Here is a 16,561-nt window from a genome sequence, read left to right on the forward strand (position 1 = left end):
AATATGATTCCTAAAAGGGAGCTTTTATTCTCATTCTGCTCAAGTCTAGACTGAATTAGGATCATTCTATTGATGTACAACAAAGATTTGATCTTCAGATTCTACATTAGGACACTACACACTGTCTAGTCCTTACAGACTCAGCAGGCCTGATTGAATCAGGCCAGCAGAAATACAGAAAAGCAATGCAATCTTAATGTGACCTAAGGACATTCATCGACATGACAACATTAATATTGTATTGTTGGATCTAACAATTCCTGACTAAAGAGTATGGTTCTGTGGTTGATAAATAGCATTGACTTGTTTTTTTTTCTCTGTCAAAATTAGGATTTTAGGCTAAATTTATCTGAATGCATAAAGGGCAGATTATATTGTAAATAGTGTGACTGTTCACCATTGTAATCGGGTCATTCTCGGGAAACCATTGTATGCTATATATGTCCCCATGACATGCTACTGATGTCATTAACATAATCACAGTGTGATGCTTGTGATTATTTTTTTCAAACATCACATTACATTTAAATGTTATATTGAATATTAATAATAATAATACAAATTCTGATTCTAAATTCAACATTTTGATTTTCTAAAAACTTTTTTTTTTAAATGATTTTATATTATTTTAATTCTTTAATTTGTCTCTGTCACTTTCTGTTTAACCCAGGTGGGATAATACTATAATATAGATAGTAAATTATAATATATATTTTTTTATTTAATTAATTATTTTGAAAGACTTTATGTAAAATTGACCTGCATTTCAAAATAAATAAATAAATGTAATTTGGGAAAAGTACATGTTTAAATAAATAAACAAATACATACATAAATACATATTTCTGGCAACAAATGGCAAGGTTTCCTGATAAAAACCCATTCACTTTTTTTTAACACTTTCCACTTCTTAAATAGTCCTGCAGTGAGACAAATAATTTTTTAGTAGTATAACAGTACAATTATAAGGTCATTAACACTGCCTGCCAAATGATTATAAAAGTATTACAAAATGTTATTTAACACAGTTCTAGATGCAGATATTACAGAATGTTACACTGCAGAGCACTGCTGCTATTAAACTACAACTTTTAAACATACATTTAGGTGATCCTTTGCAATTACAAAGGGCCACGATTGCATAGATGCTATTTGGTCATATTCTAGAAAGAGTGCCAAAACTCTGACCTGCACCATAAAAGAGCTATGTCAATATTGTCAAACACCTCACATAAAACTGAGATGTAAGCTTCATTAATCGCAGCTACCCATGAGTAAAGGAGAGTTATGCACAATGTGTGAAAACAAATAAGGAACAATCTGCCTATGGTATTCCCAAAGGAAAGGTGAAAAACTATGTGTACATTTTCACCAACAGAAAAGGGCCCTAAAGTTTCAGTAATTGAAACTTTTCTTCGGAGTGTTCTGGCATTGCCTCTCTCTCTGTCCCATGTTTCCCATGAGAATGATTTCAGTCGGGGCAAAGAGTCACTTGGTTTGACCTCTATCCCCAAGAGCACAGCCTCGCCGCAAACTGAACCAAAATAAGAATTATGTAAAAATAAACAAGTGGGTAAGGGGGATAGTGCATTAAAAATGTAATTAAAACTAGCATCAATCTGCAGTCTGAAATAAGCCTTCAAAAGGTTTTTATGAAATCTACAAATGAAGGTGAAATTTTACAATTACTTTAAACTGTATTCGTGCCATTTCTGGTTCAGAATTGCATCTTAAAGGGATGAGGGTGCTCAAATGATGATGACAGAACTTTTATTTTTGAGTGAACTATCCCTTTAAAATATGCAAAAATATAATATGTTAGTCTAAATCATTTTCAAAGATGTTCTGGGCAGTTCTGGGCAAAATTAAAAAGCGCCCACCTCAATATTCTATGATATTAAGGGCTCTCCATCAAGTATATAGGATTTTTTTTCACAAGTTTTATCATCTGCAAGGTGAAAATATAAAATAACATGAAGAATTAATTAGAAAAGAAATAGCTCTCCTCTCCTCAGAAAGCCCCATGATTTGAGCTATCATTCTTGTCTGTAAACTGTGTAAAAAAGTTACATACCAAAGTTAAATAATTTGTGTTATGGGGTTCTTCAAATCTTTAACGTTAGTATGGCAAATGTTCTTGCTTTAGCAATGATTAACTATCACTACTTATTACTTCAGTAAGCATTTTTTTCTGGCTGTTAATGAACAAAGTCTGACCAATAATCAGTTTAAAACCAGCACAGAACAAAGAGAAGGAACTATCTATCCTCCAGACAAGGGGGTGAGGAAATGCTCCAGAGCAGACGAGAGACAGAACGTGTGTTGATGGACCTCCCTCAGTCTCCCCCCTCTCCTCCACAAACCCAAAAGCTCCCTCGCTCCCAGATAAGAGGGCAGAATTCTCTCACTCTGGCCATTTCACACACCGCTTTGGGATAGAAATAAAAGTTCTCCACTCTTGTTTACCTTTTTCTCATGTTAAGAGCTTACAGATTTGGAGACTCATTTATATGGACTGTCTCCGTTTCTCCTTGTGTTTTTTCATTCCCTTCTTATATATCTGTTAGTGTGTAGTGTGGTTACTAAAGGGTCAGAAACAAAGAACACAACCCAACGCATTCAAAGGTTTTGCAGCAAAGAACGCAACCCAACGCCATCAAGGGTCCTGCAGGAAAGAACGCAACCCAATGCAATCAAAGGTCCTGCAGCAAGGAATGCAACCCATCACCATTAAAGGTCCTGCAGCAAAGAATGCAACACAATGCCATCAAAGATCCTGAAGCAAAGAACGCAACCCTACGCCATCAAAGATCCTGAAGCAAAGAACACAGCCCGATGCTATCAAAGGTCCTGCAGCAAAGAACGCGACCCAACGCCACCAAAGGTCCTGAAGAAAAGAACACAACCCAATGCCATCAAAGATCCTGAAGAAAAGAACACAGCCTGATGCTATCAAAGGTCCTGCAGCAAAGAACACAACCCAATGTCCTCAAAGATCCTGCAGCAAAGAACGTGACCCAACGCCACCAAAGGTCCTGAAGAAAAGAATAGGACCCAACGGCATTAAAGGTCCTGAAGCAAAGTGTGCAGCCCAACAGCATCAAAGGTCCTTGCCACAGAACGCAGCCCAAAGCTTTTAAATGACCTTAAGCAAATAACGCAGTCCAACACCATCAACAGTCCTACAGCAAAAAACGCCACTGAATTAAAGGTCCTTGCAACAGAGAACACAACCCAAAAACTGCAGTAAGTGACGGAAGCCTCTACATCTACATCTAGCCACGTGTTCCTCTATTGAAGGAGTGCAAACTGGCTGGCACCTTTTGTTGACCGCAGGTGACCTTACCAGAGACGTGAACTTTGCTCTCGCTGCCATGAGGCTTGCCAGAAGTGGCTGGCACTTGGCACTGCTGTTGGTTACGACTGGCCTGGTTAGTTGCGGAAAGGGGAGGCGTGGGGGAGGCGAAAGGCGGAAGAAACTAAACCAGGTGCAGCAAGGCCAGTGCAGCTATACCTTCATCTTGCCGGAGGTGGAAAGCTGTCACGGTGGAGCAGACCAGATTAGTGGAACTAAAATTGTGCAACAGGACGCCCCGCCGGGAGACAGGGAGTTGTCATCTCAGAAGCTGAGACATCTGGAGATGGCCATGGAAAACAACACGCAGTGGTTGCAGAAGGTGAGAATGACATCATAATGGGATACAGATGACTGTTAATATTGTTTGTTCCTTGACTTACTCAAGTGTTGCTGTATTTTACTGGTGTAATGATGCCTTCAAGTCATGTCGGAATAATTGCATGCACAAGATGAGAGCACATGAATGCCATAACAATGTCGTAATTATCAGTGGGAAACCCAGGTTTTAAACGTTATACTTCAAAAGTTCTGTGCATGTAAAGCACATAATCATTGTAGAAGCAAAGTAATATTGGCCATAATTAGTTGTTGATTTTGGATATTAAACGATGTTCAATTTAGTTTGTACACATTTTGAGTTCTGTTGAAGCAGCTGAATGGGAACAATTATCTGTTTGAACTCTTAATACTGCATCACATTCAAAAATACAACCCGTTGAAAGGCAACCCAGTCACTGGACAAATTTAATGATCTCTGCTGCTTTTCGTGTTGCCATGTGCGATTTCCATTAAATGACATTTGCAGTTTCATCTCCATTTTCAAGTGCAGTAATTAAGCAACATTTCAAACATCAAAGTGAGCTTGCTAGAATGTTCAAATATGAATAAATAGATGAAACGCTCTTTTCAACAATATTCCGAGAATGTTTTCCCGTAATTAATCAGTAGCCAGATGACAAAAGAATTTGATCTCCTTAAGTGACTGCAGAGTGATTTATTACTCCATTCAAATGTGAAGAATTCAAGGCTTGATTGGCACTTCAAGGGAATTTTTCTAGGTGACATTAATTGAGCTAATGAATAGATGAAGTGTTGCAGTGCAGAATGAAGGTTTGCTGTGATAATGTCTATGTGTTCAGTGCACCACCAAAGTTGGCAATCTATACCGCTCAAAGAAAAATCTCTCACACCTCCAAAGGAAAGAGGCATGACCCTTGACTCTGGTTAAGAAGAGGTCAGATTGCGATAAGAGACCTTTTAATTATAAACACTTGCTGTTTATAATTTAAGGGATATTTCACACAAAAATGTATATTATGTCATCATTTTAACACCCTTCCAGAACCGTATACATTTATTTCTTATGTGAAACATAGAGGGGGATGTTCGTCTATATCCTCAGTCACCATACACTTTCATTAACATTTTATCAATGCCATGAAAGTGAATGGTCATTGAGGTTGTCAGCCATTAACAATTATCCTTTTGTTTTCAAGTGGCACTAATATATATTAGATTTGATTAGATTTGTTAGCAAATAACAAACCAAGTGTCATCTGCAAACACATGATGCTAGAGCTTTTCTCAGAACTAACTTCACATTTCTGAGCCAATTTTGCAATTACTTTTAACCAACTTTGGTCAAGGCGATTTTTAGTGGATGTATTAATTCAGTTTCCTTTAGAAGTTTAACATTCAGAGTAAACAACGGTGTGATTCATTACATTATCCATGGTCATGTTTCTACGTTTGACTACAAGAAAGTGTCAAAATAGTTTTTGTCTTCATTTTGAACTGTATATATCTTATCATTCAAAACCTAGCAATCTTGTTTTTGTTAAATGAGTTGCTTTAAAGTGTGCTTGTACTCTTTCTTTAAACTCTCTTGATTTTAAATCTTGTTATCTACTGCAATAACATTCATACATTTTTAAGTGTGGCTCAAGTGTCCAAGTACGTTTTGGGGCCACTGAATATACACACCAATTGTTTTAGAAAATCTTTGATTGGTCTACAATGCTAACTTGCACAAAAGCTATAATTTGAACTGTGCCTCAAAGTTCTGACTTGAATGTTAGGTGTCCTGCAAGCTTATTGAAATCTTTTGAGGGTCTGGTACATGTGTTGCCATGGCTGTATAATTGGGTAATGTGTTTATGGAGGAGGAGTGTGCAGCGAGCGAGGGGGTGGGGGGTGGGGGGCGAGCGATGAGGGACGGCTGGGGAGAATGAACGCAATCAGCCGGGAGAGGGATAAGGTGGAGCCGGAGCCGCAGCTTGAGAGAGAGTCACACAAAGCTGTCTGTGTGTGTCTGCATGTCAGTGCGGTGTGTGCTGAAAAGCTGAAAACCTTTTGTGTACTGCTGAAAAGCAGTGTTTAATTGTGTGACACTGAAAAGTGTAGCAATAAATGTCTGACGTGGATTGTTCACCCAGTCCCCACTTCCTTCTCTCCACATTATTAACATGGTCTGATACATTGGTGCCAAAATCTGGGAATTTGGAAGAAGATGCGCCATCAAGGAGTCCTCGCCGATGACTGAGGATCGCAATGCTGAGGAAGTGCTCGATCGGTGGTGCTAGAGCACTGTGTCAACCAGCAAACGAAAGGGACAGCTGAGGGGTCCAGTGCCATCGCCCGGCGTCGCGGACGGAAGCAGTACAGCGGGCTGAGGACCGTCTGACAGCATGTAGGGAGACTGCCGAGTTTTTTCCTTTCTCTCTCTCCTCTCTCATTCTCTCTCCCTCTGTCTTTCTCTTTCTCGAATGTCAGAATAACTGCATTTACGAATAATGTCGTAATTATCAGTGGGAAACCCAGGATTTAAGCTTTATGCTCCAAAAGTTCTGTGCATGTAAAGCACATAATCATTGTAGAAGCAAATTAATATTGGCCATAATTACTTGTCATATTAGTTGGGGCATGGCTGAGCGATGAGGGATGAATGGGGGAGAATGATCGCAATTAGCCGGTAGAGGGATATGCTGGAGCAGGGGCAGGAGCAGTTCGAGAGAGAGAGAGAGAGATGCACAAAGCTGTCTGTGTGTAGCTGCGTGTCAGTTTGATCCGTGCTAAAAAGCAAACCTTTTGTGCACTGCTCAAAAAGCGGTGTCTTATTGTATGACACAAAAAGTGCAGCAAATGCCTGATGTGGATTGTTCACCCGGTCCCTGCTTCCTCCTTTCCACATTAAGAACTTGCTCTGTTACAGGGTGTTTAGTTTACTGGCAAATGATTGAAACTAAATGGATATGATGCCTTAGATTGCTCCCGCAGCTCACCCCTTAACTGATAACTGCATTCACAAGCAATTGACAACATATCATGCTTCTGACTCCATTAGTTGGAAGCGGAAAGAGGAGTAGGGGTGGAATATGGTGTATATAGGGGTATATGGAAAGCATGAGGAGCCATTTGAATCTAATGGCTAATGGCTATGAAACAAAGGCTCTCTGGAAAAGAGTTCTTCAAAGGCCAGGGGGAATTAGTGATTGTATGTCCCATTTAATGCAGCATGAGATATGGTAAAGCCCCAGAACCCTTTGAGTGGGAGCCCCACTGGATGCCGAGTAACAGAAACGACAAGAACTCTACAAACCTCAATTCACAACCTTTTGGCTTAATGCTCTGATTGCATACAGAAAAACACTTTGGATTTGCTTTCCAGTAACCGATTCCATCAGTCAAGAAATAAAGATGCAATTGTTAATGTGAAGAGTATTTGAGCAGTTTGTAAAATAATTTGCTCTAGTTTAGGCATCTTTCTGATGTTTATTCATTTAGTTTATATTTATCTACTGTAAGTGGGGCTTTACCTTACTTTGCTCTCCAAATACATGTCAGCCAACATAATGTTAACAAACCCAAAAACATTTAAGGCATAGAGCATTCCCTGATTGGCCTTAAAAGGGCCGCTCCCCAACTCTCATTTGCTATTTACGGCTGCCACCGGTGAAACAGGTATGATTTCTCAAGATCTATTTAAAAGATATCTGAAAGGTAGTAGGTGTCACGGTTTCGTGTCGTCCGCACCATGTTTCATGTCACCTGCACCATGTTTCATGTCACCTGCACCATGTTTCATGTCACCTGCACCATGTTTCGTGTCGTCCGCACCATGTTTTGTGTCACCTGCACTGTTTCTTGTCGTCCGCACCATGTTTCGTGTCATCTGCACCGTGTTTCGTGTCCTCTGCACAGCGTTTTCCGTTTCACCCTTCACTAGTCACGTTCCATGTCACGCTCCCTTGTTGTCCGCCCCATGTTTTCTGTTTTACCGATCACGCTCCCTGTCATGTCTTCCGTGTTGTTTACCCTACCCTCCGTGGATGTTCGCTGCCCAGTCACTCCTGCACCCCTCCTGTGTTATATACGGTATTTTTAGTTCGTGTTTTCCCATCGTGGATCTTTTCTTTTGTTCCAGAGTTTGTTTATTTTGTGTTGCTACTAATAAAAGCCGCATTTGGATCCACACCCCCCATCTGCCTTGTCCTGCTTCCCTCACAGATCATTACAGTAGGGGTATTGCAGAAGCATAGTAATCCAAATGAAAGAAACTGCTTACAGCAGCTTTAATCCTTGGGGTTAGGGGTTTAGAACAAACCTCTACCCCTATATGAGTAATGGCATTTTGTGATGGTTGTCTTAGACAACAAGATGCCACAGGTCAGCAAGCCTCACAACTGAAACAAGCAATTTTTTAATGGCTGTGCATTCGTCACTCTGCAAGAGTTTGGATACTGTGAAAAACATTTAGAGCAGAACACACTCTAAAAGTTTGAGCAAAGGTTGCTACTCCATAAAAAAAGCCACTTAGAAAATGAAAGAAGGAAACTGAATACTAAAAAACATGCTGTAAAACATCTCAGCATGTGATAGGTTCTGATAATACAACATCACATTAACAAGCCTCCTGTGTCTCTGATAATAGTTTCTTTCTCTGGACTATTACTTGTTTTATTTCTCTATGGAGAATTGATAGAGAGATAGATTGAGCAAAGGATTGCTGGAGGAGAGGTTGTGAACACGGAAAGCCTGCTGTGTTTACAATGTCTTGGTACTCTCTTTAATGACCCTGTAAAATGCAGCGGTTATGGGGCTTCCTTGAGAGTAAACTAAGAGCCGGACTGTTGATTAATCACGATGTGCAGAATCAGAGTCGTGCACATCAAAAGCTCACTCAGCACATTTTCCTCTGAAGAATGTTCTCTTGGTGCTCCAAATAAAAGCCATTCCCTGAAGGAAAACATACAAATGTGTTGGGGAAACCATTTGAGAAATAAGTCTGGTCCAAGACTTCAAAATTGTTTCTATGTTGGAAGACCATCTTGATGAATTATGTTGTAAACACAACGTAACTTGTTATGACATATCTTTTGGTCTAGATAGAATTGAATGTCTGTTTTGATTAGTTGTACATTCACTTGAGTCTGCTGTAGAATTCTATGAACTTTTTTGACAGCAACGAATGATTGCTCAAGCTAAATGCTTGTCAGAGTTAGAAGAGAAAATGGAACACGAGGGAAGGTATTTTAATGTCCTCTTTGGGCTCAAAATGTTCTGGATCTCTGCATAAGTCCATTGGCACAGCAAGACCTTGAGTGTGGATATTAATACTTACAACAGGGGTAATTTAATAAATAAAAGGTGCATGCGTGCATGAATGTGGGGATCAAAAGTCTGAGACCCCGAGTGTAAATGCATTTTTTAATTATTATTATTAGTTAATTAATTTTTGAAAACATAAGTATTTTTTGTATTGGATATGTCCCTCTTTTGCTTTACAGACTGCATGCATTCGAGCTAGCATGGAAAAGTTTGTGCAAAACCTGATGATCCATGTTATCCCAGCATGATTTGAAAATGTTCCAAAGAGCATTTTGTGTGCTTCAATGGAAATCTGACCTTTTGGACAAAAGTGTAAACATGGTCATTGTCACAAATTTGCTTACATTTGATTAGTGACCTAGACATAGTCCAGAACCTTTAATTGTTCTTCTTCATTTAACTTACTCAAAATCATAAAAAAAGACATTATTTTTTATTTCTAGGTTTAAATTAAAATAAAATCTGTGATTTTCAACATGCTCTTCGACTTTTAGAGTGCTTGTCTCTTATAGGTTTCGACTCTCTCTGTATGTCTTTATTTCTGTGCATACAGTGCATCCGGAAAGTATTCACAGTGCTTCACTTTATCCACATTTTCTTATGTTACATCCTTATTCCAAAATGGATTCAATTCATTATTTTCCTCAAAATTCAACAAACAATACCCCATAATGACAATGTGAAAGAAGTTTGTTTGAAAAATAATCACATGTACATAAGTATTCTAAGCCTTTGCCATGACATTCAAATTGAGCTGCATCCTGTTTCCACTGATCATCCTTGAGATGTTTCTACAACTTCATTGGAGTCCACCTGTGGTAAATTCAGTTGATTGGACATGATTTGGAAAGGGACACACCTGTCTATATAAGGTCCCACAGTTGACAGCACATGTCAGAGTACAAACCATGCCATGAAGTCCAAGAAATTGTCTGTAGACCTCCGAGACAGGATTGTATCGAGGCATAGATCTGGGGAAGGGTACAGAAAAATTTCTGCAGCATTAAAGGTCCCAATGAGCACAGTGGCCTCCATTATCTGTAAATGGAAGAAGTTTGGAACCACCAGGACTCTTCCTTGAGCTGGCCGTCCGGCCAAACTGAGCGATCGAGGGAGAAGGGCCTTAGTCAGGGAGGTGACCAAGAACCTGATGGTCACTCTGACAGAGCTCCAGCATTTCTCTGTGGAGAGAGGAGAACCTTCCAGAAGAACAACCATCTCTGCAGCACTCCACCTATATGGTAGAGTGGCCAGCCACTCCTCAGTAAAAGGCACTTGACAGCCCACCTGGAGTTTGCCAAAAGGCACCTGAAGGACTCTCAGACCATGAGAAACAAAATTTTCTGGTCTGATGAAACAAAGATTGAAATCTTTGGCCTGAATGGCAAGCATCATGTCTGGAGGAAACCAGGCACCGCTCATCACCTTGCCAATACCATCCCCAAAGTGAAGCATGGTGGTGGCAGCATCATGCTGTGGGGATGTTTTCAACGGCAGGAGCTGGGATACTTGTCAGGATCAAGGCAAAGATAAATGCAGCAATGTACAGAGACATCCTTGATGAAAACCTGCTTCAGAGCGCTCTGGACCTCAGACTGGGGTGAAGGTTCATCTTCGAACAGGACAACAACCCTAAGCACACAGCCAAGATAACAAAGGAGTGGCTACGGGACAACTCTGTGAATGTCCTTGAGTGGCCCAGCCAGAGCCCAGACTTGAACCCAATTGAATATCAGATCAGGAAATGGCTGTGCACCAATGCTCCCCATCCAACCTGATGGAGCTTGAGAGGTCCTGCAAGGAAGAATGGGAGAAACTGCCCAAAAATAGGTGTGCCAAGCTTGTAGCTTCATACAAAAAAGACTTGAGGCTGTAATAGGTGCCAAAGGTGCTTCAACAAATGATTGAGCAAAGGCTGTGAATAATTATACATGTGATTTTTTTAATTTTTTTTCCCGTTTTTTATTTTTAATCAATTTTGCAAAGATTTCAAACAAACTTCTTTCACGTTGTCATTATGGGGTATTGTTTGTAGAATTTTAAGAAAATAATTTATTTAATCCATTTTGGAAAAAGGCTTATAACATAACAAAATGTGGAAAAGGTGAAGCACTTTGGATACTTTCCGGATGCACTACGTGTGTATATTAAGTTTGACTCAGATCACAGCAGAAGGCTTTGGTTTGTTAAACAAACATTTAGCTCATGTTTATCATTCTTGGGGAAGTGTCTTTGAGAGCAAAGAGTTGTCGAGTTTAGCGAAGAACTGAATGTGGGCTCTGTCGTGTTGCTTTCACTGACATCAGTAAATATTAGGAGAATTCCACTGGAGCCAGAACTCCTACAGAGCGACAATAGCCTCAATGAGAGCAATGAACTTTGCAGCTCTTTTGGCACCAGCACTCTGAACTACACTCTGTTGAACAAATTTAGCCAACATTAAAATATTACTGAAATGCTGGTCTGCATCCACAATTGGAGACCTTAAAATTATTGTGTTGGTACATAATAAAGAAATTATGTAAATGTTGTGCCACTTTGAGTGTAGACTGTTTTGTTAATTAGAATAATGAGTGTCTAGTTTTGTCAATCTAGTTTTGTTTGCAGAACTTGCTTTAGTTCCACTTACTGACAGTTTTTGTGGGCCTAGTTGACTATGTATTGCGAAAGGTAGAGGTTTCCAATTTTATTTGCCAGTAAATAAATAGAAAATAAGCACACTGTACTTATTTGAAAAAGTAACATAAGTATTAGGGGGTCAATTTAACATGGTCAGATTACATGGTCCCCGCTGAACCCCTCACTGAATATTGAATCAGTCTGGAATTATAAGAAGAGACAGATGGAATTGAGACAGATGGAATAGAACTGTGGCAAATTCTTCAAGAACCTTGGAACATCCTATCTGGGGGGAGGGGATTGGGTCATGAGTCGGGCGATGGAGGAGTGTGACTAAATGAGTTTTGCATTTGTGGAAGATCTCGTTGGGTTAAAACGCAGACACTGCAAAAGGAAACCGTAAAAGCCAGAGTGCATTCAGTGAAGGACAAATGAAGTCCTCTCGGCTAAGCTGAGAGGATAGAGTTGACAGTGGTTCCATATTGTATGATTTGTCTGAAAACCCAATTTTGAGTAGGTTGAGACACATTAGTGACTATACAATAATTGATACCACATTTACAATTAACAAAGCATAAAACAAACTCTTGATTATGACTCATCAATTGGCGTGTCAATCTTTTGTCAGAATACCATCTTAATTGATTATTCACTGTAACATTTTTAAGAAAAATTATGCATCTGTGTTTCACTAGGTCCCCCAGGAAGATATTACACATATTTCCTCCACATACTTGATAAATGAGGCATTTCATCGATTTGGCTAAATATTCTAAATATTGATTTCATTACTGCTTGCAAATGTTTTATGGCATTTAAGTATGTACTGTATTCATGCAGTAATATCATATTCTTATGGCCTAATCATGGTTGTAATCTGGAGTTTGTCTCAGTAATGATGAGAGACTTAAGGCAATCATGGTTCACATAAGCATCGGCTGTATACAGAGTGGTTTAAAGACCTGGTTTTGCTTTCATGGCTTGTTTTTTATAACTGATAAACTGCTCTAACACCAGAAGTGTCCTGAAACATGTGTTTACGGCTGCTTGAGTCAGTACTTCAGTACATCAGGTTTTTGAAAATACTCCAGTTAAGATGGTATATATATACAGTATATACAACAGTTTGTTCCAGTCCTCTAATCTGATTGGAGGAGAGAAGTTCCATGAGTACTGATGGTCTAACACCATCAGCTTCACTGTTTGTATCACTCTGCTTGTGTTCATACTGGTCTAAACAAAAGTATAAGAGCAGTGCATTTGTGTTAAGAGTTATATGTGTCTCTTTACCTTTTATTTTGTGACATTACCTATTTTAGCCAGCAGGTAGTGGAAAAATGAAATGTTTGTCTGTAATATGAGCCAGTTAGGTGACGTGAAGTGAGTCAGCGTCAGTCAGTATTTTCAGTCATCAGTACTACGTGATTGCTAGGATTACTACTACACTACTAAAGCTAGGAAATAGCTTTAAATGGCTTTAAACAAACAACATCAGCATTAAATGGTCTGCACTTATATAGCACCTTTTTAAGCCTTAACGGTATTCTGTAGCACTTTACACTGCATCTCATTCACACACACATTCATACACCAATGGCGGCAGAGCTGCTATGTAAGGTGCTAGCCTGCCATTGGGAGCAACTTGGGGTTCAGTGTCTTTCCCAAGGACACTTCAGCATGTGGAGATGTGTGGGCCAGGATTCAAACCACCAACCCTGCAATTAGTGGCCAACCCGCTCTACCAACTGAGCCACAGCCGCCCATTGAGCATTAAGGCTCATCACAGCTGAGAGACACAACAGACTGATTAATTACACAAACTCAAGGCACTTACTTCTTACCGGAGTTTCCACATTGGAGAGGACATACTGTTCAAAATGGCGGAGGAGATTGCGGTTTATATAGTGATTGAATCTTGCGCACCAGCTACCGTGGAAAAGGGAGGAATATTTCCATTGAGAAAATAGGATGAATTTGACCAAAATGACATTATCTTCAGAAAACTGACTAACACACTACAGCATTTCAGCTTGGGAGTGGCAGGAGGTGATCGTACACGCTCCATCTCTCTCTCTCTCTCTCTCTCTCTCTCTCTCTCTCTCTCTCTCTCTCACACACACACACACACAAACACACTTGTTTCTCCAATAACTTGTTAGAAAGAACCCAAGCCAAGCTAGTTCTAAAGTTGTATGTAAGCCATATTACACTCGCAATCATGCTATATCTCCCTAAATCAGCACTGCTGTAATTACCTATGGCCTCGTGCCTATGGCCGAATCACAGCAGTGCTGATGTAGGCCATATCACACTCTTGCTTGTGTGATATTGCTTAATATATATATATATATATATATATATATATATATATATATATATAGCTTACTGGAGCATTGTGGCTTTAAGATTCTTTTTGAGGTCTCAGACTTTTGGATCTCATTGATCAATGAGATCCAAATGTCTGAGACCTCATAAAAAATCTTAAAGCCGCAATGCTCCAGTAAGATTTGACTTAAGAAACAGATTCTGTCCCACATCTGGCAATGCAGCTCCTTGGTCTTCTTGTAGTTGTGTTCTTCAGATTAAAGATGAATGATTGAACGAGTCTTAAGGTTTGCTGTTTGCTCTAATGAGGCACAGAGTTTTTTATCTCAATTTGATCAAAGGCATTTTTGTAGGTAAATTGTTTTTAACTGGTAGCAGCAATTTACTCGCACAATTACGCACATGCAGTACATCTTTAAACTGAGATGACTGTCTCCCTTCATTTCCTTTAAAAAAATTAATGATGCATTTTAAGAAGAAGAACAGCACAACAGGATAATAAATGTTCATCTTGTTTTAGCAGGACTCTAACATTTAGTTCACATGGAAATAGATGCTTTTACCTTGTCCAGTTCCCACTTGAGAGCCCATTAGTTTTGCAAGAACAAGGGAAGATCAGTCAAGTAACAGACCATCTATCTATCTATCTACTCCGTCCATCTTCCTGCCTGCTTGTCTACAACATGAAGAACATTTTTAGGCTATCTTACAGAACATTTTTATATTATACAGTATATGTAGTTTTCTAGCTATATGTCATTGCAAGAGTAATACAAAACCGATTTTTGAATCTTAACCTTTTACAATAAAGCAAAAAGTTTCATAGTGCCTCATGTATTACCCAATCAGCTTCCTGTCATCCAGGGTGGATGGTCCCCAGCCTCGAGCATTAGCCCACAGTTTGTTTGGTTATGTTAGCTCAGAGAGCAAGAGAGGAATCACAGTTCTGGCTGCACAGCTGCACTCCCCGCCCGCCACAGGGTCAACAGCCACTCACTGATTGGTTGCAGCTCATTCTGAATTGCAAAGAAAACATGGTTGTCTTCCAGAGGAGCAGTACATTTTGATAATCATAATGGATGATAGAGTCTGACTCAATCAAATATAGTCTTAACCCTTCCACCTTGGAGTAATTATAAGCCCAGGATTAGAAAAAACCTCAAGTGACTTGTTCGACTTCTCTCGTCTAAGCAAACAGAAAACATTTAGCAACGATCTCCCAAGTGTGTTTCACATTGAGATCTATTGACATACATGTCAGATAATTGCTTGTTAGAATACAGTCGGGTTCAAAAGAGTCCACATTGAAAATCTGACATTTTGAAAAATGTGAATCAAAGCAACATTTTGACGTAAAATGAATAATAACTATTTTAGATTACTATTTAGATTACTAATTTACTACAGTTAAGTGCTAAAACAATGCAAGTTCTCATGGGAACAAGCTTCTCTCATGCAGTCATGACTGACAAATGGATGTCAAGATTTACTGAAACCTATTGTTTGCCTTTCAGAAGACTTGGAATATATGGACTAATTTTATGTAGTTTGGAATGACATGAATTAAAAAAATGCATTTTCACTAGGACTATTGGACGCTAAGTGTATGTGTGTTCTTTGTGCTCAGGCAAATGGATCCATAATGATGCAAAGTCACTTTGTGAACTCAAAGCTTTTTTCAGTTGCACATGAACATTATACTCAGTGAAACAACCCTTAAGCTTTAAAGCAAACAGGGTTCTAAACAATGGAAACCAAAATGGACAATTAACATTATGACAAATAATAATAACAAAAACATTGATTGAAAATGTGTCCTTACCTGAATATATCAGAAACACTTGCAAAATAGCTGTTATTAACACAAACTAATAACAAGAATGAACAATGAATATAGACTGGAGTTACTCATGGGAAACTGAAAACCTTAACTGATGCCACTAATCTAATAAAATGCCTTTAAATCATTGTAAACATGATATATAATCTAAAGTGACTGTTCATAATGACCTCCAAGACTTGAGGTAAACATAGCTGTGACACTGATAAGTTTTGAACTGGCTTGAGGTCACCATTTGTCTATTAATTTATCATCTGATTAGTGAAAATGGTAAGAGTTCACCAAAATCACCATTTTCTCTCTGATAGTTGAGGAAGAACTAATCACTGTATTTATCATATGTTTTAAGATTAGTAGCATTAAATCTTTAAAATATATTCAGAGTTGTGTTTGAAACATTTAATAGCAAGTAAACTAGATATTCGTGAGCAGAATTGTCAACATAATCACATGGGAAACCGCTTCCGAAATTTCTTGTACCCTGAAATCAACCCCATTCAGAATTACTGACAAGCGGCATGTCCCATCAGACATTTATGCATCTAATGAAGTGTGAGGACATTTCCCTTGAGCGCTACCGACGGTGTGCCGAGACAGGTGTTCTGGTCCCATGGAAACCAAAAGTATATAATCTCGTTCACATAAACAATTGTAAATGCAATTCAAAGGGTGCATTTCCACTCAAAAACTGCATTTTTACTCCACTGATGGTTAGGTTTAGGGTTGGGGTTAGGTGGTAGAGCTAATAAAATATGTATTTCTATTAACTATATTACATCATTTACAACTTTAAATACAACTAGTTTTTGGTA

At 39.0% G+C, this 16,561-nt stretch overlaps 1 protein-coding gene across 1 annotated transcript in view; it reads left to right on the forward strand.

The window, feature by feature from the left end:
• Positions 1-2,421: 2,421 nt before the first annotated feature.
• Positions 2,422-16,561, forward strand: part of LOC127654284 (angiopoietin-4-like) — a 47,936-nt gene continuing 33,796 nt past the window's right edge. The window contains exon 1 of the mRNA XM_052141411.1: positions 2,422-3,677. Within this exon, the coding sequence (XP_051997371.1) occupies positions 3,375-3,677 (303 nt within the window). The 5' untranslated portion in view covers positions 2,422-3,374. The remainder of the gene's footprint in view (positions 3,678-16,561) is intronic.

The sequence above is a fragment of the Xyrauchen texanus genome, chromosome 13, assembly GCF_025860055.1.
Source record: "Xyrauchen texanus isolate HMW12.3.18 chromosome 13, RBS_HiC_50CHRs, whole genome shotgun sequence".
Lineage (NCBI taxonomy): Eukaryota > Metazoa > Chordata > Actinopteri > Cypriniformes > Catostomidae > Xyrauchen > Xyrauchen texanus.